The following is a 26043-nucleotide window of genomic DNA, read 5'->3' as shown; positions in this document are numbered from 1 at the left end:
TTAATGACTTTAAAAAATGATTGATTAACTGTGTGCCTCACCTGTTTTTCTAATGTGGAAAGTGGCTTTTTTTTTTTGCCTTTGATGACATGATAAATGTTTATGGATTCTTCCGAGGTTCACTCCGTCTCTGCTGCTGCTGCTGCTCCACCACACACGGCTCTCTCTTTCTCCTTATTGATGGACCTAGAGGCGTGTTTGCAGCATGGAGCTCCTGCTCCCTCTGAAAAATATTTCCTGTAGAGCCGATACTGACAAGGAATCACTAAAGCCATGAGATACACAGCCAGAGAGGCTGCCGTACTCCAGACACACACAACAAACGACACACACACACACACTGAAGGCTCCCGTTTCATCTTGATCACCTGCTTGTCTATCGACCCAAATGCAGCCTCTTTCCTTGAATTTATTTTTTAAATACATATATATTGATTCATATATTGGTGTGTTTGCAGAGCTGCATCGTCGCGACTGTGTCCATGCTTTGACCAAGATGTGTCCTTTTATTTCACTCCGTGGTTTAAAGTTTGACATTCAGGGGAGTCATATGTGTGTTAGCATTGACTTTAGATAAAAGAGGAGGGATGCTTTTCCTAACAACGTGAATCCAGCAACCTTAACAAAAAAAAAAAAAAAAAAAAAAAAATAGGAGGAAAGGGGACACGAGGCTGTGCTTTTTTTTATGTTTCACTGTATGCTCTAGTTCACCACAGCACCGCACTGGGAACCTGCAGTATTTAAACTGGTCCCGAGTGTTTGAACTCAGCTCATAAAGCAGAACATAAAGCCAGAAGATGTGAGGGTAGACACAGGAAGGGGGAGGCACAGATGAAAGGCTGCGATGTGCCCTGCAAAGGGGATGTGGGAGCCCAGGAAGCGCACACGCTCGCTCGCTCACGGCGCCCGATTGTCTCCTTTGTCTGCCGAAGACACCGAAGGAGCTGTTTTTAACAGCCAACTTGACAGGAGGAGGGCGGCGGGGGCCAATGTCTCCAGTTCACACATGCCGGTATCACTCTTTAGCGCCACCTTTGTGTGCCGTCACCAGCTAACTGCGACACCCGGCCCTCCGGTTCTTGAAAGGGCCGGCGACGTCGGGGGGCGAGAGGTGCAGGTGCACGTCCAGCATCAGGTGTCCGCCGGCCTGTTCCGCTGTGAGCAGGTGTGATACTTGCTCATTAATTTCGTCTCGGGTTATGACCTGCCTCACACTCCAGGGGAGACACTATTGTCCACTGTCTGTCACTGGTTCTCATTCCAGGTGATATTTTATATTTATATGTGGCAGGATAAAACCAGTTTCGGGGTTGGGGGGAAGAGGAGGTTCCTCTACTTTTATTTGTGGCATTTCTTATCGGAGAGATATCTCAAAAACTCTGTCCTAGTGCTTCAGAAGTTGCCCGTATTTCATGCTTTTAGTTTGCCGTTCGTCTATGACCCTTTTAATATCTTGTCTGAGAGAGGAAATATCTGAAAATGGTGATATTTCAGTTTTGTTACCAAGTTTATGTCATGTGGTGTCGTAGAATTCAAGGCCAGTCTTGGTCTTGAATCCACTTTTATATACATATTATATTATATACCTTCTGTTTTTCAGACATGACGGCCTCAAAAAAGCAAACACACTAGTCCAGGTGAAGCGTCATTATTATTACAAGCCCTTCCTCAATTGCAACCAATAAGATTAATCTATTTTAAATAACATACAATGTATATTTTTCTCCATTAGCATCACTGCTCCCTCTGTCACTTGCCCCAATAGGATGCTTTTGTTCCACTATTCACACAAGAGGTGACAACACCTGTCGGTCTCGGTCTCAACCTGTTCAATCTTGTATTGGTCAATACAAGATTGAACACCAATATTTCCATTGCGTGTCGTTTCATAAGCATTTCAGTTTTTAACATGTGAAAATGTAAAAATCCACACACGGGCCATTTAAAAATGGAGGTTTTCAGGTTTTGTGGAAGACTCAACTCGGCTTTCGCACAAAACTCTTACCTAATCAGTGCCCTGCTCTGTGCTACATCACCACTATGGTCCCTGCTCAGCAGGCTTGGAACCCCGAGGAAGCAGGTAGCAAAATGGTAACTTGGACCCGTGTCGGGGCCAGTGGATGCGAGTACTAACCGAGCTGTACGGTACCGAGCTGACACCAAGCGAGCCTTGGTAGTGATCTTGGTAGTGCTTCGGTCTGGTCACTAACACTATGCCCTTTTGTCTATTAGCACACATTTCGCTTCGTGGTTTGAGGCTTCTGCGGACTCGGCCTCAGCTGGATGATTTGACTGGATTTGACTGGTGACCGCAGTGAGATTTGCACGGCTAACCAAGAAAAGCCACCTGAGCTGCCGTTGCTCAAAGGTCAAACACACAAAACATCATATGTATTTAAACAAGACAAACTCCTAATTGTCCTCCCTGTCGCCGTTGATTCCGACAACCTGCCAATACTATTGATTTGCCCCTATCAGCAGATGTCCGGCGCAATTTGCGGAAATGTCAAATCGGCTCTGCGATGATGGTGCGCATCAACTTTACGCAAGACAATCAATGATTAGCGGCATTTCGACAACAGCTCGCGTTAATATGTTGCGTCGCAGGCGGAATTAGTTTCCAAGCTCGGCAGAATGTGCCGACATTCTCCCCACCACCAACAGTCCAGTCCTTTCCCTTTGTACTCACCTCCTTCTCATCTCTTCCACATCTCTACCGCCGCACCGGCATTGGTTCGCACCCCCAGAAATGAGGTGATATTGGTATGATGGGAGACCATGTCCAGGCAAACAAAGTCCGCCCACACCTGAGCTTTTTATAGGCTAATAAGATGACCGCTGGCTGGCAGTGCTGCAGGGTCAGCTCCGGCGTTATCCAGCCTTTGTCTGCAGAAATTACACCGTGATTGGCCAATCGCTCCGGCTCCTAAATATAACTTCCATTCCGCTTACACAGGGAATGTTGGAGGGAAGAAAAAAAACCCACACACATCCCACCGCTCTATTGATTTCTCTCTGCTTTATGACAGTAAAGGTGAATTTGAATATTAAATCGTTATGGCTAACACGGTGCTCGGAGTCATTATGGTTCCATCAGTGTTGTGCTGCATAATTAGATTCCACTCAAGAGCCAGCATGTGATGACTCAAACACTTTACATTCAGTGAGCGGAGGGGGTGGGCGTGGGGGCGGGGGGGCTACTCACCATTTCAGATGTCAAGTCGTTGAACTGCAATGGTACTTTTGTCTTGATGGTTTCTTTTCGATGTAGAGTTTCATTTCTGTCTTGTACAGAGAGTGCGAGCATCTAAGTCTAATTAGGAAAACGTGAAGTTGTGTCGCTTGCCTTGCACCCCTCGCACCACATGTTGCAGCCAATGTGGATTCTGCGTTTGGCTTTGTCTCCAAGCAATAATCACCTGGTGCCATTGTTTATTACAGGAAAATAACATGTTTCCAGCCGACGGCAGCTTCCTTTTATCTTCTTTTTTTGTTACTGAGATTTGACTGCGTCTCCGCCTTTTCTTGGTGGCAAGCAGAGAGTGGAGTGACGGCAACAGCTGAGTATTATTTCCCTATGGAGCTGTCATTGTTTCCCACCAGATCAAGGCGGTGATTAATAAAATGGTCCTCCCAGTTCCCTGCGGCATCCTCTCGCCTCCTTCCTGCTCGCTTGGCGCAACAAACACAAGCCTGCACCTTTGTTGGATTCCGCCCTCTTCAGCCGATTCTCCGCCTTCCACCTTGTTTATCGCCCCGGTTCCCCTTCAGCCTACCTCACTTGTGTCGAAAAGAGAATTTCTCTCTGCTTTTGTCCCCCCTTTTTTTTTTTTTGCTCCTACCCCCATCTCTCTCTCTCTCTCTCTCTCTCTCTCTCTCTCTCTCTGGAGCTCCGGTTAAATGATGCATGGCGGACCCAGAGCCACTGAGCAATCATTAGTGGGGTGGCTCAGGTGAACGGGAGCGACGGATGATGAAGAGAGGGAGGGATGGAGAGAGTAACAGAGGACAACAAAAGTCATGTTCCGGCCCCAGGGGCATTTCCTGACGCCGTCACAAAGCTCCAAGTTGTTTGTGTAAAACACGAGTCGGTGGCATTTCTTGCGCCAGTAGTCATTAATCTGGACACATAAACACACACGCAGGTGCACACAGGCAGGGATACAGGAGCCTGTAATGCTGCTCTCGCAGTAGAGAACCCCCCACTCCCCATCTGGAGGTGTCCTGAAGCCCTTTGCTACCATAAAAACCCAAGTTAGGGCCGGACTCGGCCAGTGAATGTGCTGAGCAACCAATATTGTGAAGTGTACATAATGCTTCCCCCATGAAGTATCATCACTCAACAATGCCCTGCCGCCCCGATCACAAACAAATTTTGGGTTTACAGTGCATATCAGGACTAATAAAGTCCGATATTACCTGACAAAGGCCCTGAGTGGCTAAGAAACCCACCCCCCCGCTCCCCCACACGCGCCTGAAGGGAAGATTCACCGCGTCTCTCCCATGCTGTCACTTAATGCACTTTCCCTGAAATAAAATGACTGGGGCGCTGTTTTCTGTTATAGCTGTCAATTTGACCTCCACATCAGCCGACGCCTCTATTTTGGGTTTAATTAGTCATTGGCTTTAATTGGTGTTCATGCTCACACCCACTCTTGCCGCGTCGCGAGTCTCACCAGCTCACGACGCTTCCAATTTACAGGCATTCTGGTTTCCACTTTGTCTCGCAAAGCCTCGTGGGGCACGCGCGCACTTTTATTTCAGACACACTTCCCTTTCAGTCCCGCATCTTGATGGCAGGGAGGTGGAGAGGGCGTGGGGGGTTGATGAGTAAAATGGCAGGCAGAAGGCATGAAATCAAATAGCGGAGTGGCAAAGCACAAGCAACCAAGTTCAGCAGACTTGTACTAAACTTCTGTTTTATTTATTTATTTATTTATTTTTTGGAGTGTGACATTTGTGCAACTTCCACTTTAGTTCACACATCATATCAATATGTTGATCATGATGAAATAATACAACTTTTATGTTGAAAGTTTTCCCTTACTCGTGCTGCTGCTGTGCAGCAACTTCTGTCAAGCATCCAACTGTAGCCTTAGCAACTTGAAACACTTCAGCCGCCTGCATTTTCTTCCTGTCCTTCAGTCACCCCGTGTGGAAGTGTCCTGATTGTATTCTCATTTCTCCACCCCCTTTGGTTTTGTAATTTTTATATTATGGGGTTTATGTTTATATGTTAGTCCGGATGGTTTTTATCTTCCAAGCACAAAACGATGCAGGGGCTGCACTGATATGCAAGAAATAATTTTTTTTCATTTTTCAAATAAATAAAGCCCCTGCCGTACTGTAAAATCAGGTTCTGGTGAAACTTTGCCAGTGTGAGCATGAAAAACAAACAATCAGGAACAAGGAGAAGAAAATAAGCATGCAAATGTGGCTTTTCTCATGTAACTTGTCTACAATATATTGAATGCCGGATGGCCCGAGCTTTCGTCATTTCTTCATTTTAAAGTGCCAGTTGCTGCAAATCAAAATTTCTTTTTGTATTAATACTGAAGAAGTCAAAACCCATCTCTTTCAGAAACATAATAGTGTGCAACACCTATGTTATTATTCGCAAAATAAAAAAGTACAACACACCCAAATATGTTGTCAGTAGTATTTCAGGAACTACCTTTAACTGAGGTTGTCTGCCCCTCGTCGGCGCAACACATTTCCCACCTTCAGGCAGTTTTGTTTCACCAAGCTGTAAACATTGCAGAGAGGGGGGGGGGAAATCAGAGCTGGTTCACATGAACTCGTAGGCACCAACGTCGCAAACACCAGAGAGAAAAAAAATGAAAGGCAGTGTCTGGTACAGAGCAAGCTGACAAGTTGAGGATGAATATCTGGAGACTGAAGGCGTCGGCGGGTGGGATTTGTTCACAGCGCAGTCATCAAGTGCAGCTTCTTCCGGAAAAAATGTACACATCTCGCGTCAACATCGTTTATTCTGATTAAAGGCATCGACAGACACGGTGGCGTCGCTGCCTTGAGTGAACTCCAGGTCACGATGTAGAGCAGAAGCAGTCAGCTCGAGGCACGAACGCTGCCTCGTCTTCCTCAGCACAAACTGTGCAAAACAACTTGTTCAACTGTTCGCATGTCAGCTAAATTAATTAGATGTCCATGTTAACTGCGGTATTATGACCGATGTTACAAAACCAGCTATTAAGAGACTAACACCTCCTTAATAATGAACTAAATTAGAATTCAAAACATATTTTGTTCTGATAAAATGATTCTTCTGTCTTCAGTTCCTGGAGAGCTCATGTACCTCATGAGGGAAAAATTTGGATTGGCAGCTTTATTTATGCACAGAAGACAGAGTCTGAATGTGTGGGGGGAAGTCAGACTCACCCAATTATGATTTTTACCTATGATAGTGGTTTATGTAAACAGCAAAGTCATTTATTATTCTGAAATATTCTGATTGAATAAATCTTCCTTGAAAAGCTATTCCTCAATAAATGTTTTGACGTCTTCTTCTCACTGCAGTCAAACTCACCCCAAGCTGTCTCTGTTGGGTGTTTATCCACTAGCACACCAGCCTTCTTGGTCAAACAGTCCGCACGTCACGTGAAGGCGTGTTTGGGGTCACCGTCTCATTGGAAAACAGATCATGGTCCCCACAGATGGTACGTCACCGCAGAGCGGCCGTGCCGGCTTTAGTGCACATCGAATTCTGAATAAATCATCAGCGGCGTCGCCAGGGAACCGCCTACACATCATCATACCTCCACACCTGCATTCTTCACAGCGGGAGCCGCACGTGGAGGAACTATCCACTTCACCTCCTCTGCTTGCCTCCAAGCCTCGTGGCTCGACTCAAAAATCTCAAACATCAGCTGTTGGGAATAGAATAGAAATGTCTGTGTCTGGAGTTGGTAATACACAATAGCCCAGTGGAATTCACTGCTTTGGTCGCCAAAAATTGAGATTTTTTTAACAAACTGAGAGGTAAACCGCAATTCTAATACCTACAGACAGTCGGCTTTGGCATCTTCGCCTTGGAGGACGAGCGGTAGCATAAACAGGCTGAGTATGATTTATGACCGGAGAGCTGTAACTCACATCGTATCCGCTGTCCATGACAAATACATAGGAATAAGCCTGCAGCAGGTGGTGGACGGCGCGAGTGAAACCCGGTGAAATTCACGGCCCCGGCGACTGGCCGAGCGTCGAGGGAAAACCATACCCTCGGCCCCTGGCGGCCAGCGGTGGGCTTCGAGAGCGCTCAATACAGCCTGGCATTTTAATTATTAATATTTTTTAAAGGGATCAATATCGAGTTAATAGCTTGTGAGTGCTGGAGTATTGATGCTGCCGTATCGATTTGGCCATCCCCCATAACATCCACATTTATTTGATAGCTTTAATTACAATTTTGTGGGAGAAAATACCATAAACTAATTGATACCAACAAATTGAAAAAAAAAAAAAAACTAAAAAAGACAAAATCAGCAGTGAGAAGTGTAACATGTTTGGTTGCAATGCCGTTCGAGTTCCTTGTCGTATTCTCCTCGTGTAAACCGTAAGCAGCTCCAAAGACATCTTTTTTTTTTTTTCTTGCACACTCTCATGTGGTCCCAATTAATTAACTGTTCAAAGCAAAGTAAATCAACCAGAGACACAAAAACACAAATTACACTGTTTTCTTGTTTATTTCTTTATTCTCTTATGATCCGTTTTGGGCAGTTTTTCTTTTGATTAGGCTTCGGTACTTGTTTGATACACATTCACGTATTTGCCAGTATTAATTAGTGTCATGAGGGAAAAGATGAGCCGAAGCAACAGTGGATTCCCTTTTCCTTTAGAGTCCTTTAAGTCGGGGACAAAATGACATTGAAACCTGGTTTGATTGCTGATTTTTACCAGCAGTGTGAATGAAAGTGTGAACCTGAGTCCTGTTGCTTTTCACTCCCTTGCAACCGTCGGAGCAGACGTTACACTCCCCGTCCTTATCTCGAGTGCGTGGCGGATGAAACAGATGTAATCTCCTCGGGGACTGGTTTCCCGCCGTCTACGCACTTGCCCGAGTGTTGCGATCACACGACCAGCATGTTGCTCCTCGGTCTGCTGTTTACTAATGATGTCTGCTCAGGGCCGAGGGGAGAGCTCAGCCGTAAGAGAATAAATGAGCCTCGAGGCCGCTCTCTCCATGCCGAATATCAACAAACGGAATAAGTGCATTGTGCTGATTGCAGCTGACCAGCCATATGGGCCACAGTGTAATGTGTTGACTAAATTAGTTGCTCAGGTTAGATATGCACTCACCAGCCACTGTAATGGCTTCAGAGTTCAGTCGCTTATCACTGGTGAAGGTCAAAGCAGCATCAGAAAGAGGAGGAAGGGGGATTGAAGTGAATTTGAATGTGGTGAACATGGCTGTTGGTGCCAGGCAGGTGTGTTTCCCAAACTGCTGATCGACTGGGATTCTATACCATCCAAGCATTTGTAGTGTTTACAACGGGAGAGAAAGGACAAATTCAATGAACGGTAGCTGTGGGGAGGAAAATGTCTTGTTGATGTCAGGACTCAGTGGAGAAGGCAACAGTAACTGTAATTACAACACACATCATGTCCAACCTCGATGCACCAGACACTTTCTTAGGTACCAGGCGCCAGCTGTGTGCACGGAATAAAGTGGCCAATGAGTTCATGCTGTATGAGGGATTTTTTTTCCAGAAAACCTTTTAACAATTTTCTGTATTTTGACATGTAGATTAGATTACCAATTTGGAACTTCGAAATAAACAAAGTTCTGGTTTTGGCAGAGACATAAGCAACCTTTCCGTCTGTTCAGAAATAAATTCACTTCTTTATGCTTTTCAATGCATATTGTTCTTTTCGCTCTCTTTAATCTTATTAGCTTTTAGCTCCCCAGAAGGAAACAGAGCAAAGTTTCTGGGGCAACAATCAGTGTAATTGTTCAAAGTCTGACACATGCAATCTGCTAAAAGCCCTGAAGCCCAGAGGCCCAGGTGTACCAAGGGATTAAAGTGGTGGAGGACAGGTGAAGTCGATGCTCACTGACAGGGACACACACACACACACTCCCAGTCTCACCCTCAACACACACACCCGCAAAAACCGATGGCCGTCAAGAACACGCCCACAGGAGAGCGCTGACAGTCATCTGCTTAACAACCACCACGCATGTGGTCACGTGGCATTACTGAGTTGTCAGTGTCGCAGCTGAATATGCGATAGCTTCTTTAAGTGTTCACATCAGCGACACTGGCTAGCCAGACACATCGCAAGAGGTAGGAGTTTAAAGGAAAACAATTAGAGAACAGGCACAAGGAAGTGGCTGGTGAAAGTAGAAGACAGGGCGCCTCCGAAGAGGAAGTCAAGGTCTTGAATGCAAATCAAGGTGTAAATAATGGCATATGTCTATGACAGTATATAAATCGAAGTGATCCCTGAAGTAGTGTGTGTGTCAAGGTTTAAGAAGCAGATTATTTCAGAGACTCAACATTGATTGTGATGAATCCATATTAAATCAGCATGTTTTGAGGCTAATCCTGGAAGGCTTCGGTCTCGCAAAGTTGAATTAACGAACCATACACATGTCTTATTTAAAAGGATTTTTATTGAAAAAAAAATTATTCATAACGTCAGCACAGTATATAAATGTAGCATCCTTAAAAATTCAGATGTTTTCTCAGATTGTAACTGTGTGATTCTTATTAGAATTATTATTTCATCATCGTCATTACTATTTTAAACTCTTAAATTAAGGAAGCACCAAACTGCCTGACATCAGACTGTAGTCTGCATGGGAAAAAGGCAAGTGCACGGGCACTTCATTACCTGATAACCTCGATAACTTGGATTGATTCTAAGATGTGTATCAAGTGCCTCGGGTGCACTGGTGCAATTTAGATGTCAGATTGCGCCAAGATGGATGTTGAAGAGGGAAGACAGGTCTTCCGACAAAAGCTCGGGTTAGAAAAATATATTTTACGTATATGGAGTTATATATTAAATGAGGATCAACAGTTAAAACAAATGCGGCATAAAAATGTAAATTGCGTGAGAAAATTAAAGAGATCATTCACCCAAATCTGCACTTCCCTAAGAGGGAGAGCTCAGAGCAAAATGAGTATTGCGCAATAGACTTGCCGTTTTGTAATGGATGCATCTACTCTGGGCTTTTATAAAAGCACAGAGAGAAAGAATCCCAGCCACTTTCAAGTTTATTTTGGCCAATTGAACCAATGTGAAAAAAAAATGAACAAACACACAAACAAAAACCTGATGTTTAAACATAGAGCTTAATTTGCGTTGTTTAATTTGGAACAACTTCCACTGATTTGCCCTTGTTTGCAGGCTCACTTGAGGTGCTTTTGGGCATTCTTGAATCAGAGCTAATACGCAAAACAAGCAAAACAAGCAAAACAAGCAAAAATGCGACAATGTTTTCTAAATTGTGACTGTAGTGATAAATCCCAATTTTATACGAGCAGATTTCTTCCATTGATAAAGTGGTGACTAATAAACGTTAGAAATCTCAATTAATTGTCGACATTTTCTTCAGACTGCAGATCAGTACTTGTATTAATTATGGATAACTGCAGGGCTGCACTTCCTGGAGTTAAAAAAAAGTATTCCAACCACTCTTCCTCGAACGAGCCGAGAACTTTGCAAACTCTGGCACGTTACACTGAACTTTTGAATACACCAGAAATATAAAAGAATAAATGTGCAACCAACTTGCTCACGGGGTGCAAGGACGCTACACAAAATGTTTGTACTGCTATTTGTAGTATCTTACTTTTTTCCCCCCGTAAAAAAGATGTTTTTTCCCCGCTCTGCCTTCTGTTGCTTTAGTCACTGCTAACAAAATCTATTAAACAAGTTCTCCTCTGGCCCACCAGAAATAATTAGTCTGCTGGATAGGTCAACTTAATCATTCCTGAAAATAATATTCAATTATCTCCACAGCAACTTCTAGAGCACGTCTCCTATTTTTAGACCCCTTTCTGTCTTACGGAGATATGTGGCTTGATCTTTATTTTTTATTTTTTGCACGAATCGTGCAACAAAAAGCGTGGCAGAGCCATCCGTGATAAATAGCCTTTAGTGTGTAACCTTTCATGCCTTGGTAATAGCTCCACGATGCCTTCTCACATCCGCATGGCACACGATCCCCACCACCTCGTGCTAATATGATTCTCCTTTCCTTGGCATTTCATTGCAGATCTACTCGGGCTTAAGTCTTTAATTAGCCTTAGAAAGAGGGGCAGGGGGGGGATAACGGCTTGTGCCACTCTTAACCATTGTCGTAATCTCCGCAATAATTAGGGTTGGGAAGGAAGAGCGGGCCAAATGTTCCGCAGCTTCCGCAACGTGTTAGCATGGCGTGCAGTGGCGGAGCCAGGAATGTCTCCTCGGGGGGCGCTATAGGGTGAGATCATGACTCACGTAGGAGTGGCAATAATAAGATCCCTGGAATGACTGCAGGACTGTTTTTATTATTCTAATCGCTACTGTAGTTGTTTGTATTTATTAAATGGGACCTTAGGGTGACCTTATAACAGTGGGCGTCTTGCCATTCCTATGAATTAGAGAACAACAAATCTTCACCAGTGTTAAATATTAATAGTAAACCTATATTAGCTTGTTATTACCTTTCTAAGCTCAGGGTGAGTGCTACATTAAATTTCTTTATTTGAGTATCCTGTTTCGCCAAGGACAAAATCCAGGCCAATCGTCAGAAGTCAGAAATACATGTAAAAAAAAGATACTGCGCATCAATCAACAAAGACGTGACTTGAACTACCCGTAGTGTGGAAGTGTAAGGCCTTCTGTCAAATTGTGGGGTGGACACGGTGGCCCACGTAGCTCCGCCCCTGGTGGCGCGTGACCTCGTCAAGAGCGTGGACGTGTCATCAAGCGCAGCGACGCAAAAAAAATCATGAATGAGCTGCTGCTCACTATAAAATGCTACACACACACACACACACACACACACACACACGCCCGCAAAGACAAGAATCCATGAGACTCCGGAGGAGGAAAGGAAGGGGGGGTCGGGGATAATGTCACATAGGTGTGCACATTATATGGGAGGGAAGGAAGAGAGCGCAGCAGCAGCAGCAGAAGGTGGCGCAGAAAACACAATCAGAAGCCGCGGCGTGTGCCGACATGTAAACAGAAAACACATTTGCAGCTCCGCCAGGCAAATCGCTCTCAAACACAACCTGCAAACTCTATTTCACGCATAACCTCTCTCGCCCCCCGCCCCACACACACACACACACACTCACCGCACCCCCCGTCAGCCCGACCCCGTGCACGTCTGTCTCTCCGTCGCTCTCCTCTTCCTCCTCCTCCTCCTCCTCCTCCTCCTCCTCCCAGCTCTCTCACGCTCTCGCCACCAGTCAAAATAAAGACTAAGACGATAAATAAATAATCGCTGGCGTATTCCCGTGCTCCGGGAGACGGCATAATTGTCATCGGAGCACGGGAGGCGCGGGGGAGTCATCACTTGTCCGGACGATTAGAACCTTTGAAGTTGGATTTGAGCAAGAAAAAGAAAGAAAAATGCCTCCTCGCCATCGGCAGATGCAGGGAGGCCTCGCTGCAGGCTCGGCGACCCTCACCAGTGTGTCTCACCAGGGGCACAGCCAAGTGGTGGCCAGTGGGGATATCATTTAACTAAAGGCCTTGCACTTCCACACTACAAGCATGTCAAGTCATATCTTTGTTGACTGAAGTACCACATCTTTGTTTTTTACATTATATTATAGTATTTCTGACTTGACAATCGGCCAGGATTTTGGAAGGAAACAAGACATTCTCAACTGTTACTTTATCTTTTTTTTTAACTAAAGCAATTAGTCATTGATTACTTATGAAACAAAGTAGTTAAAGAAGTAATTAGATTACTTTTTTAAAGAAGTAATTAGTAGTTGGATTACTTTTATGGAGTAATCCCAACAACACTGACCCTGACCCGAGGACAGTAGGAACAAGCTGATACAGGTTTATCAGTAGTATCAAGACTGGTGAAGATTTGCTGTTATCTAATTCAGAGGCCGACTGTTCCAAGGTCACATTAGAAAACATTAAAAACAAACAACTACAGTCACAATTAGAAAATAATAATAAAAAACAGTCACACCACTCCCATGTGAGTAATAATCTGACCCTGGCCACCTCAAGGAGACATTTCTGGCTCTGCCACTGTGTCTCGCCACCTTAAAAAAAAAAAAAGAGAGAAAAGAAATGCCGCTTTGCTTTTTAAGTGTCTTATTCCATGAGCTCTTCAGGCTAATCCGATCTCAACGTACGAGTCATGCGAGGGCAACGCTCGCCTTCCCCGACCATCAGTTGTGAGTCAGCAAACAGGAGGAAACAGAGGGAGAGCGAAGGGAATACATTCATGTTTGATTCAGTATGAGCCAGAGAGCGATACTGTCTGTAATTGTGGAGGGAGAGACATTTGAGGAAAGCACAAAGGGACATTTTCAGACCAATGCGAGTTGTTTTTGTTCCTCCTTTCTTTACCAACAGCGACGAGGTAAGAAAATGAAAGGCGTGCGTCTTTCAAAGGCTAAGTCCGGCAATCATACCTAATTATCTTCCCTAATTTGATGTTTGCGGTATGCTGAGACTGCTGCCTAGCCCGCCGATCCACAATCTCCCATACTTGTTAAAGCAGCATGACATTCACAAGCCCCGTATGACTCATGTCGTTTCCGCCCTCAATCAAACCGTTTCCGCCTCACACAGGCTTTTGTAAAGTTTTCTACTTTATAATTTGTCCAGACCTTTTCTTCCTCTTTTTTTCTTCCTTCATTTCATTTGCCATGCAATTGGGCTTTGAATGCCTGGCAAGCCAACGGACACAATTCGTGTAAGAAAAAAAAAAACAACGTTTAACATTGTGTAGAACTCTTACCTTTCAAAGCCAATGAGTTATGCACACAAAGCTTTTGGGGGAAAAACTGGCAACGCAATGCAGTCTGAGTCGGCCGAGGAACAGACGAGCGAGATGGGGAAGTGCTCGAGCTTCTACAGTACACTCAAAATAACAAAATAAATAAATGAACACCGAGTTGAAGGCAGGTTTTGTTTTTTTTGTTTTTTAATCAGGAGGAGGGCATTGACTTTACTTCACATAACATATCTGAAAATTGTGACACAATTAAATTTGATTCCATTCTAAAAGCGGCACTGAAGCAGGTTCTCTTTCTCCTCGCCAATCAGTCATCAACCATGTAGTGGCAAATCACTCTGATAATGACGGCTCTTACGCAAAAAAGAAAAAGAAAAAGAAAAAGAAGGAACAGTCAGGGGTCTGTACCGCCTCTGTGGCTCATCTATGAAAGGGTGCTCTCTTGTGGCCACCGGGAGGAAAAAAAGGTGACCCAGGCATGAGGAGGGATAGATTGACAGGCAATAAGGCGCTGCCGTAAAAATAAGACAGCCGCTGATTTCATTTTATTGGCTCCTGGCAGACACAAAGAGAATTTTATTACATAAAAAAAACTTAAAAATAAAAAATAAAAAAAAACGAGGGATGGATGCGTCATCCCATTTCAATTTAGATCTGAGATAGATAGATAGATAGATAGATAGATAGATAGATAGATAGATAGATAGATAGATAGATCCTAAACTGCCTGCTGAAATCTTCGGTCCGGGTTTTCCGTCTCACTTCCTCCCCCCCACATCTATCTCCTCCTGGCTCGCCACTACTTTACCTTCTTCACTCGCTCAGCCCTTCAGTCAGAGCAGAGGAGAGGAGGAGGAGAGAGCTGTGTGATTGGCCAGGCGGCGGCACTGCTAGTTGCTGGTGGAGAGGCTGTGGGATTGCGCTCCAGCCCAGTTTGGCCGTGTTCCTGTTTACACCTTGCTTGCGACGACGACGAGGAGGAGGAGGACGAGGAGGAGGAGGCGGAGCAGGGGAGCTTCGCGCACGCACGCACGGACACAGATCGCAGCCGGGGAGTTGAGACTGGACGGCGTCTCCCCGCCACCTCGGTGTCTACTTTGCTTCGGTCGCCAACACAAGTTTCCTTCGGCTCGTGGGGGGAAATCACCGGGACTCTCGTGTGGTTTTAACCTGAGCGGCTATGCGTCAAACTTTTGGCTGACTTTTTTTTTTTTTCTCATGGGGGGCTCGCAGCTCAATTCAGGCGAGTTTCAGAATCAGCACCCACAGATGTTTATCAACATTGACGGGGGGGTGATTTCCGAGTGCCACTTCAAACTTTGATTGCAGGCGGAAACTGCGCACGTTGCGTTGTTGTTGTTGTTGTTTTTGGATGCGTCTCGACCGCTCTTGTTTATTTTTGCGTCAGCCGCTGCTGTGAGTGCGCTGTTTACCCCCCCCCCCCCCCCCCCCGAAACAACACACCACGACGAGGATAAGGACTTTTCTTTCTTTTTCTTTTTTTTAACCTGCGGGGCCAAGAAGCGCTTCGGCGTGTCAGAGCGGCGCAGGCTACGCTGTGTGGACGCCCCGGGAAGTTTCGCCACGGCGTAGCCGCAAAAAGATGCTCCCTGTTCGGATGCGGGGTGGCCAAGGTGTCGCTCTCCTCGTTCTCTTCCTCGCGGTGGGAGGACGCGTCCTCTCGAGCACAGGTGAGTGTTCCGATATGCCGGGGAATCGTTCTGGGTTGTTGTCAAATTCTGTTGTCACGACGCTTTCCCCCTCTTTCTCTTTTTCTATTTAATTCCACGTGTGCGCGCCGGCCGGCACGCGCGCAACGGCGATTGCCGTTTTAAACGGAGAACAATTTTCCAGCTCTTTTCGCTGTGTCAAACTTCAAAGATCCAGAGATTAAGCGGCGGTGCGGCAGCCGACAGTCAGCCGGCTCCCTCCCTCCTTCACCTCGCCGCTCCATCTGCGAGCTCCCGTTTCTACTTGGAGCGGAAAAATCAAAGTCCCCCGGTGCGCAGAGAGTAATTAAGGTTTTTTGCAACGTGACTTCTTGGCCCCGCCGTGGTGGTGGTGGGAAGGGGGAGTGTATGCATATATTTAAAAAGAAAGAAAGAAAGAAAGAAAGAAAGAAAGAAAGAAAGAAAAACCTTGTCAAAACAGGAGACAAAAATTCCCTCCTGAAATTCATTCTTTGTGAGACGGTGTCTAATTTTAGTGACATTCCGTGCTTCATGTCTGGCAGCGGCGCTAGTTGTTTCTGAAATATTCACGACACCCCTAAAGAGCGCAAACCTTTATTCCTGCCTCTCAAATCATTATTTTATTAGACAGAATTTTCAGTGTGAGGAGAACAGAGGCCGCTTTTGATCAGCCGAGTGCCCCGAGTCAAAGACTGTGGAGCAGGTCTCATGGAAGTGAAATGAATTGGTGCTCAGATCCCGGGCTGCTGAGGTGATGGGACAGAGGGAGGGATGTTGCTCACATCCTGTATTACATTAATGACTTCTCTCAGTAGGTAAGGTCTGGCTTTCTTTCTTTTTTTCCCCCGTTCCTCTTCTTTTGCCGGAGCAGATTGAAACACTGGGCAGAAATCTGAGGGTTTAGTGGATTGGGGGATTAAGTTTTGGGTTACAGTAGGGAGGAGGGGAAAAGAAAAAGAACAATGCCAACACGAAGGATTGGAAAATGTGCACAAGCTCTGGACAAAAGGAGAACTAGAACAAGGAGTGAACCTGAGTCCTTCGATGGTGCTTCATGCTTTGCCTAATGACTGCCATAAATGTGATAAGGTCACTCTGTCTGCGCACGTCCTCGCCCGTTCCTTTCAGCGCCGCCAGGGAGAGCGGGCGCACACGCTCGTCTCCTGGACGTCCACGAGTCCCTTTTTTTTTATTTGTGTTATTCCCTGAACAGGCGGAGCAGAAAAGCAGCTTACGTTTATTAAAATTGCCGACTGTTCTGAAATCCTTGCATGGGAAATGAGAGAGGTTGATATAAACAGTGGAGGATTGCAGCGAGGTCCTGTCAGGGGAGCCGAGGCGGGAGGAGGGGGACACCGGGCCGGGGCGGACAATGGCTCAGTGTGCCCCAGTAAAGTTTTTCTGTCTGGGAGAGAGAGGGGAGAGAGAGCCGGCCGGCCGGGCAGAGATATATTGAGGCGCTGCATGATGGGACAGACAGATTGCATTTATCTTCTCTCTCATTGTGCGCGTACCTTTCCTCCGCCTCCACTCTCAACCTGCCGTCTCCGCGTCTGCACTTTTGTGGGGATATGCTGAGATCACATTTCTCCTACATGGTGCTCCTCTGTCTGTGTTGACACACACATTAATTACCCCGACTGCCAGTAACACTTGTCTGGAGTAAGTATGGCCCCGCTGTCTGTTGAGAGCGTGTGTCATTATTAATGACTTTGTCAGAATCAGAGATCAGGCATACGGAAAGCGTGTTGCCGCAGCATTAGGGGCCTCATCAGCTTTGGAAGGAGGATAAATTGAAATAAATATAATAAAGCAGGTGTTAAGTAAGGTTGTAGGTGGAAGAAGGGGGGTGGGCCTGACCAGACTGGGAGGTCAAGCCAAGTGGAGACTGAGATTGCGAAGTCCAGTGTTCAGAGTTGGGGGAGCGTAGCGTGTCAGTCACACCCATAGAGGAGCGGCTGAATGGCGACACATGTCCGAGAAGCCTTGTCTAATTTGTGTTGATCAGGAGAAGCCCTCTCGCCACTCAGCATCTGGAACAGTCAACAGGCCTCGGGAACATTTCTCTTCTCTTCTCTCTTGCTGCACAGTCCGACCGGCAAAACACCTTGAATTTCTCCCCTCCACAAAAAAGAAAAAAAAGAAATCTCAGAACAGAAAAAGGAATGTGACAACAAAGCCCACCTCAAACAAACACGGCGGTCGATTCGTCTTCAAAGACGGCCAACTGATTGAGATGTCAGATTAGATTTAAGTGTCTCTGAAACATGTAGTCATAACAAAAGTGGTGCCAGGCTGTTGCATCTGCAGAGATTTGGACAGGTGGTCGGGCGCCCGCGATAAATAAACAGACAAGTCTCTTTGGGCCGGGCCACGAGTCCGTCTGGTTCCTCTGGCAGTTTCTGCCCGGCAAGCCTGGCCAGTCTGCATTGTGTCCCGGAGCAGTGCATTAGTTTTACGAGCGTCAGGCGGCAGGGGATGGGATTGCTGGCCAGCCTCTGCCCTCACCGCTGTATTATTCATGCGTACAAAGTGGTCTTTGTTAATATTTAAAATGTGCTTATGATTCTCGAATCCTCGCCATCAGAGGCGGCACAGGAGAAAGAAGTGGGTGGGGAGCGGCTTCGTGTCTCCTATATGCAGAATGGATTTTAGGGTTCCCCCGTAGGCATTTTATAGACTGGATGAAAGGGTGGCAGTTTGAGCGCGGGTGCCAATAGCCATGGCGGAGCAACGTGAGTGAAAGGACCAAAGAGGGGCTGCACAGGTTGGCGCCGTTCATCTGAAGGACGGGGAGGAACATAGCAGGAGGAGAACGACGCTCGAGAAATGAATCCGCAGGAGATGCATCGAAATGGACTGATCTCTGGGCATCACTCCGAAATATTCTTTTGAGAAAAGAGCACGGAAGAAAAAGCCACAGCAGTGGCATTCAAGCACCATTAAACCTCTGGCACAGGCCAGAGAATGTGGTGGGGAGGTGGGTAGGAGTGGGTGGGGGGGAAGTGATGTGCAGCAGAACTCGGTCACAGCCAGCCAAGCCAAGCCGCCGCAGCCGCGGCGCTCTAGGAGAGAAGGATGTTGTCAAGGAGGGTGGCGGAGGGCGGAAAGTGAAAAAAAGAGGGGCACAAATCAAGTCTGGGGATGTTTTTATTAAGGCTCTTATCGATGGAGAGAGCTCCCGGTATTAAGAGAAGACATGTTTAATGCTTTGCCAATAACCGCGCATGTTGGACCTGACCGTAAATCTGCAGTAAAGCAGCGAGCGGCTCAGCCGGAGAGGAAAACAACGAGGTAAATGGAGGAGGAACCTGGAGGGACGGAGGAATTAGTGGAAGAGGAAAGTTTCAAGCGGATAGCCGTCAGCAGCGGGATGAACTGAGTCCGAAGTATAGATCTTTCTTTCCTCTCGCCACAGAGTGCTTTGAATCTGGGCTAATTCTAATTAAATGGATGTTGCTGCACCTGAAAACAATTTATTTTTAAAAACGTTGGCTCGCTTTGAGAGAGTGACCAGAACCACAGCGGATAATTACTTTCTTTTTTCTGCCTTTTTTTAAGTTTTTAACAAAGTTATTTAAATAACTCTTCACTGAAATACCAAGTTGGACTGTGTTTCAAAATATCGCACCACCAGATGGTGCGTCCTACCTTTGTGCCTTCACATTAAACACTGTAACAGAATGCACAAGTGTTTTAATTCCTGCATTTTCAAGTGGGTTTGTTTGGTTTGTCTACCAGTCCACTGACCCCCCCCCCCCCGCCAAGCAAAGACAGTCACTCTTTCTTGTTAGACATCGCAATGTTAGGTCCATGATGGATGGATGGATGGTGGGTTCGGAGGGGGAGTGGACGAGGGGTTAGTTTCGATGGCAGATGGGAGTTGCTGCTGAGCCGGCAGGACGGGACGGGATACCCCCTGACCCTCTCCGTCCTGCCCTGTTGGGTGGTGGTGTGGGGGGGGGGGGTGAGGGTGGGCGGGGCAGACAGGGAAACAGGAAGAAAACCTCTGCGGGGTTCCATTGTGCTTGAGATGAATAGGGGAGCCTTTTTTCTGCCCCTTTGTGTGGGGTAAGAGGGGGATCGACAGGGGGCGGCGGGGGCGGCTCTCAGTGGCGGAACACACACACACACACACACACACACACACACACACACACTCGAAAGCCCATTTGCAACAACTTCAACGGGGTGATACACGTGTGTGTGTGTGTGTGTGTGTGTGTGTGTGTGTGTGTTTCATGCCTCTTATGGGGTGGGTCACCGCTGCATAGGTGCCCATCGCACCTGCTTGTACGGGGGCTTTAGCTTCTTTTGAGGATTTATATGTAAATTTGTGCTGTGTGACATCTGACATCGCTCCCACTCATTCCAGCCACACACACACACACACACACGCGCGCGCGCGCGCACACGCACACACATATGCAAAGCCGAGCCACATCCACTGATAAAGAGGCGGCATTTACGGCTATAATGGCGGGAGACCCGCTGGGTCACTCGGGAGGAGCGGGCGAGAGAGTGCAGGAATTTTCATTTAAGATCTCAGCGGCACTCCCCGGCATCGTGACCAATAGGATCAGAATTCACCGCGGGGGGTCACGCCGGCTCCTGAGCGACACCGCCACCCCCCCCACGCCTCCCCTCAGGCACATTCACACCCGTGCGCGCACACGCCGTACACACACACGCCCTGGTAAGAAGAGGTGTGCACCCAGGGTCCGTAGATCAGAGGCGGCGTCAGCGCTTGATTGGCTGCGCTTGGGGGTCCGGCGCTCCGTGTGTGTCCCTCCGCGACCCCCCCAGTCGCCCCAGGCAGTTTTTCAGAACCAAGTAGACTCCTCCGTCATCTCTTTTCTTTGCAGAAGCTTTTTTTTTGGGTTTTTTTTTTTGTCAGTCTTCACAAAGGCAGTTGAGCCAAGTCCGCCCAGAGCTTAGACCACAGCCAATCTGTTAATGCCCCTGTTTGTGTCTGTTTGGATTGGAGGCGGCAGTGTGGGCACGGCAAACAGGGGGGAGGGGGTGGAGGGAAAAAAGTCGACCTAAATTGTGTAAATATGACACTTTTCCATAAGCTAGGGGAATGTCCGAGAAGTCGGCGTCATTCAGTCTCCTCCCGAAATTTGACTTTGCCCAGTCACTCAGTCCACATTAATGAATCTTTGCTTTACTGCGGATGAAATCCAGCAGCAGTGCTAAGTCCAGCATATTTACAATGTCTGTTCTTATACTCAGTCTTTATCGACATGCACTGTCCTGTCTAAATAAAACTTATAAATAAATAAATCAAGTACTTCAACCTACGTCTCATTGGACATATTCATAACTTCACAGTCCCGCTCGTACCAAACTCTGTCAACCTTATCTTTCTTACTCGATCGCCGCCCCCCTCTGTCATGGTTTAGGAGCGGCTCTCAGCTGAGGCACTGTGAAGAATCCCATTTCTATGAGTGTGACGCTTATTAGGATCCCATCTGCCCTCTGGGCTGCTTCTGAATGTGGGGAGTGTCAGCGCTGGAGCGGGGAAGGTGAAGGAGGAGAGCTTTGTCATGCCGCTGTGTAAGTTGGGACGTGGGCGTCAGTGGGGAAGGGAGGGGCGGCGGTGGGGTCTCTTAACACATGCGACGCGGCGGAACAGCTGGTGCGTCCGTAAAGGAGGGGAACGGCACACCCGCACCCCCCGCCCCCCGGAGAGACGGGCAAACTTTGAACGTACGTGTTCACATCCCTGGCTGATGGAGGGAAGAAAAAAAAGGAGGAAGTGATCCCGCGTCCCTGCGGCATGCGTGGCAGGCAGCTCGGCAGCGGCGGCGCCTTCGCAGCGTCTTCCCGCCCCTCCCCTCTCCTCCCCTCCCCTCCCCTCTCCTCCCGTCACACGCTAAATCAAATCGATGGCTGATGATCTCAGCGGCTGCGTGTTGGCCGTGTGTGCGCAGGGAGGGCGGAAGTTGTGTGTCGTTGTTGGTTTTTTTGTAATTTGTGATTGGCTGCGTGTAAACACTGCCCTCAGCCACTTCATCGAGTTGAAGTCGCATGTTTTGTCTCCTTTGATCCATCACTGCTGTCAGTAACATGGCGCTGATTGGCACTTAATAGTGAGGTCAATAGGAACGTGTCCTTTCCTTCTTCCCTTCTCCCGTCCCTCTCCTCTCCTCTCCTCACCTCTCCTCTCCTCTCCTCCCTTCGCTCCGGTTTTAAGCTCCGAAGACGGCACTAAAAGGAAATGTCAGCTATGCAGTATCGGGCTTCATCCCCCAAGACATATGCCGACACATACAAACACGCACAGGAGGGGCCGTAATCCCTGTTTCCCTGCTCAGACACTCTTGGATCATCACCACCCCAGCGAAGGGAAGACACGCGGGGGGGGGAGAAAAATAAGATCTGCCCCCGTCCACCTTTTAATTCCTCCGCTCGTCTTCAGCTTAATTCGTCGTGTTTTTTTTTTTTCCCCCTCCAGCGGTTTTAACTGGGAGCGGCCGAGCGTCGCCGTAAATATTCCCTTCTTGCTTTTGGATGCGGATCTTAATCAGGCGTTGACAGTCCCCTCATCTTGGCTTGATTTGCACATTTGGCATGAGTGGGTGTGTGTGTGTGTGTGTGTGTGGGGAGCACTGATGGGAAGCCAGTCGCATTACTGTAGGTATTACTTCCTTTTCTGCATGGGTCACAGTTGGGTGGCACGCTACCCCCACACCCCCGCTCCCCGCTCTCAATCAGCACTCAGCCCCCGTTGCCCATCTTTCTCGCTGGCGGATCCGTCCCTGATTGAGCCTGGAGGAAACCAGAATTTTTTTGTTTTTTCTAAATGTATTATTTTTATCCTCCTGCTTCGCCGTGGCAGGTGTGTGCAGCGCCCGTTACAAAATGCCACCAGGCGTCAGTTGCTGAGGAGACGGGAATGGCTCCGAACGAGTCGAACGTGACAGATGTACCTGCATGTAATTAAGGTTCGACTTGAGCGCATGAGCTCGTGAGCTCGTGATCGCGCGCGCGCACACCCAGTTTGTCAGTGGGCGTGTGTCGTCAAGCCTCTTACCTGCTGCCGACCAGATGGGGCCCCGCCGGCCGACCTCGGGCTCACCTCTCCCCCGTTTCTCTGCCTAGATTAGCCTTTGAGTTAAGCCGAGGACGCGCCGCATAATGGATATATGCTAAGCCCCCCCCACTCACCCCCAGCACCCCCCCCCCCATTCCCCGCATATACACGGCCAGCACGTGAGGCAAACCTCATTCTCCCAGCAGCATGTTTTAGATGATGATATGCTGTCCTGTGTGTGTTTGTGTGTGTGTGTGTGTGTGTGTGTGTTTGTGTGTGTGTGTGTTTGTGTGTGTGTGCTTGGCCGCTGCCTGTGGCCCACTGTTTATGGGGATTATGAAAGCAGATGGACAGCCATGCTGACTGGTGAGGGTTCATTAACTCTGGGCGTCTTCTGCCGCGCCGTTGCTGTGTTTGTGCGTGCGTTCGCGTGCACGTGCCGGTAAACAAACCCGCAGAAAAAAAAAAAATAAAAAAGTGAAGGGAAGGGAAGCCGCAGGAAAGCGTTCCCGTATCCGGGCGTGACGCACCTGAAAGTTTTGCGGAAAACCGGCGACAGTTTCTTGTTTTATCGGCGCGCCGGCAACATTCCATTAACCCGCTCCTAAATTAATTGGTTTTAAATCCCGCCCTGCGTCAGTGTCGGAGCACACAAGGCCACACGTGTTAAAAGCAGCCGCGGTGCCGGTGCCGCCCGAGGAGTTACAGTGCGGCGTGATGCAATACCTCCAGCCCGAGAACCATTTTCATCACATCCCGGAGCTCTGTCATGGAAGATGAATTGGTATAGTTATAATGGGCCATTACACATGGTGCTGTGTCTCTCCCGCTCTAATTTCAACCTTCACGCTGCATCCAGCATCCCCCTTTCCCGCTCCTACAGCGAAGTAAGAAGAAAAAAAAAGAGGGAGAAGTAGAGCCGATCACAGACAGACAGACAGGCAGACAGACCGGAATACCTGCGGAGAGCCAGACGGGCAGACGGAACGACGAGGCTGGCAGATTCCCGGGCAGATGGACCGTTTGGAGCCCTTCGGAGGCCTCAGCGCCATCAGACAGATCGTCGGAGGAGCAGGCAGAGTCCTGACTTCACAGGACCAACGCTCACAATGTTTAAGATTCCTGCCATGGATTAACAGCAAAAGCTTTTCATTATTGTGGTGAAGATAATATGATATAGCTAGAACAGATTACAGTGCAGTGTAAGCGAATCGCTTTGATGACTAAATTCAAGATTTCAGTGCGATCAATGCGTACATTTGCTGCACAAGTTGCCAAGTCAGTGCAGCTGAAATATTTATGTGTACAATTTATCTATCTGTCGCCACCTGAGCAAACAACCAGTAGGAGGAATATTCATCAGGTTGAATTTATTGTTTCTTGCACTCTTGCCAAGAACGCCCCCGCAGAAAAATGTAATTTGATGACCAATTAATTACCAAAGATGCAATCGATTTGATACCATATAAAATAATGGCTAATCAATGAACCCATTTAGGTTGAAAGGCTAGAATGACTTCATGGCCGACGCGCAGTCCGTGCGCGCCTGTGAGGGCGCAAGATATTTCATCCGCTCTAAAATATCCTTTTAATTACCGAAAGAGGATCCTCAACAGGTGCCTCTTCGCGCCAGCCAATCACGGATCAGCGCGGCGCTCCCTCGGTGGCCGATGATCAAATGCGGAGAACAAATTTCACATGCCGATGTATGTGACAGTTTCTGCGACTTTAACCTTTAGCGGGGACCCTTAGAAATTAAATCCAGCCTTTTGACTGAAAAATACAGGCTTGCCGAGTGGAACGGCGTCGGTCTCGGCTGCGGCTCTGAGGCTCTTTTTGCTGAAGTCGTGGAGTCTCCTGTTGTTTTTTTGTTTGTTTTTTTGTCGTGAATGGCATTTTGCGTGCGCATATGTGAGCATCCGCCCACGCCGCCGTCAGGAGCCGAGCGCGCCGCGCGCATTGTGGTTGCCCACGTGCACGTCTACGCCGTGACTTGCGGCGTCCTCCTTTTAGTGCTTCTCTTCTCTTCTGAAGTGTGCAACTCCTCGATAGCGTTAAAGCTCCCCGCGGTGGGCCTCACATTTGCGCGACAATTTACACGTCTGTCCTGAGGCGAAAGAACGGAAAAGTTCTTGGATCAAAAAAAAAACAGTCGAAGATTGTTGTGTGTGTGTGTGTGTGTGTGTGTGTGTGTGGGGGGGGGGGGGGGGGCAGAGTGACAGTTTGTGAGAGAAAGAGGTAGCCGGGACTTTGTAAACAAGGGACAGTGGAGGTTTATTAAAAGCCCAGCACCACTCACCATCCTTTTGTCCTTCTATTCTCCATTTGCCTCACCTCCTCCCCCCCCCACACACACCCCCCACCCTCTCTCCCCCTCTCTCAGCCAGAGGAGCGATTACATGCCCCTGTCTCTCTTGTCTTTCATCTCTCTCTGTGAAGAGGAGAGGAATGAAGGTCTTCGGCGGCGTGTAATTACACGGAGAGATCCTGGATGAGGGCGTCCGTCTCCTGCAAACAAAAAAAAAAAAGTGTCCCCTACCCCTCCAATCCCCCCCCACCCCGCCCCCCCCGCACCCCTCCCCCCTCCTGCCCCCTAAATACCTCCTGATAGGTGGAGATTTAAAAAGAGACATTTAGCCGCCTTTGATCCGCCGCCGGGCCCCTTGTCTTTACCTGCCACTTATGGAGGCTTAATAGGCACCATCACAAGTCTATTTATTTCATTATAAAGGGGAAAAAAAACTCTGACACTAACATATGCGTGGCTCAGCGCCAGCAGTGCGGGAGTGAAATACATCACTCCTCCATTCATTTCAAGCCCGGAGTCGTAACTGCGACACATTTACAGGCCGGTGTTCCCGTCTCACCCATGAGTCATAATGCTGAATGATTATGGAAGGGCGAGGTTTTTTTTTACGGTCTTACATTGGTATTGGCTCAACCTCTAATTGGCCCGGAGCACATTTGCATTCTGGGAAGGTAATAATGGGGCTCTTCGGAGGCACTTTAAACGACAAAGTCATTGCACTCTGACTTAATTTTGCTCTAATGCCTCCAGATGGCAGTTTTACTGAGTGTGATATGGCCATTTTGTGTTCATGACCGTGCCCGTAGCCGATACTTGGGGGGTATTGATAACTTGACTGTTTTTACCCAATATAGCGTAATAGAATAATAGAATAATAACGTTTCAAATGCTTTTTATATCACAGACGGAAAGAAATCAGATCAAAAACTGGCATTCGAACAAAAAAAGGTTTGAAAAAAGGTATAAAGGACACAAACCCTCTCTCTGTTGCCCTTCATCTAATTCCCTCCTATCCAACAGAAAATCTCTTTCATGAATGGAAACCACAATATAATAG

General features: G+C 47.6%; 1 protein-coding gene across 3 annotated transcripts in view; it reads left to right on the top strand.

Annotated features, from left to right (window-relative positions):
• The first annotated feature begins 14802 nt into the window (after nucleotides 1-14802).
• Nucleotides 14803-26043, top strand: part of unc5b (unc-5 netrin receptor B) — a 54522-nt gene continuing 43281 nt past the window's right edge. For all 3 annotated transcript variants that reach the window (XM_076018860.1, XM_076018859.1, XM_076018858.1), the window contains exon 1: nucleotides 14803-15639. In XM_076018860.1, coding sequence (XP_075874975.1) covers nucleotides 15552-15639 — 88 coding nt within the window. In that variant the 5' untranslated portion in view covers nucleotides 14803-15551. The remainder of the gene's footprint in view (nucleotides 15640-26043) is intronic.

The sequence above is a fragment of the Nelusetta ayraudi genome, unplaced genomic scaffold, assembly GCF_046127955.1.
Source record: "Nelusetta ayraudi isolate G7.1 ecotype Tasmania unplaced genomic scaffold, CSIRO-AGI_Nayr_v1 ptg000008l, whole genome shotgun sequence".
NCBI classification, from domain to species: domain Eukaryota; kingdom Metazoa; phylum Chordata; class Actinopteri; order Tetraodontiformes; family Monacanthidae; genus Nelusetta; species Nelusetta ayraudi.
Note: the sequence above shows the minus strand (reverse complement) of the source record. Positions and strands in the feature narration are given on the sequence as shown.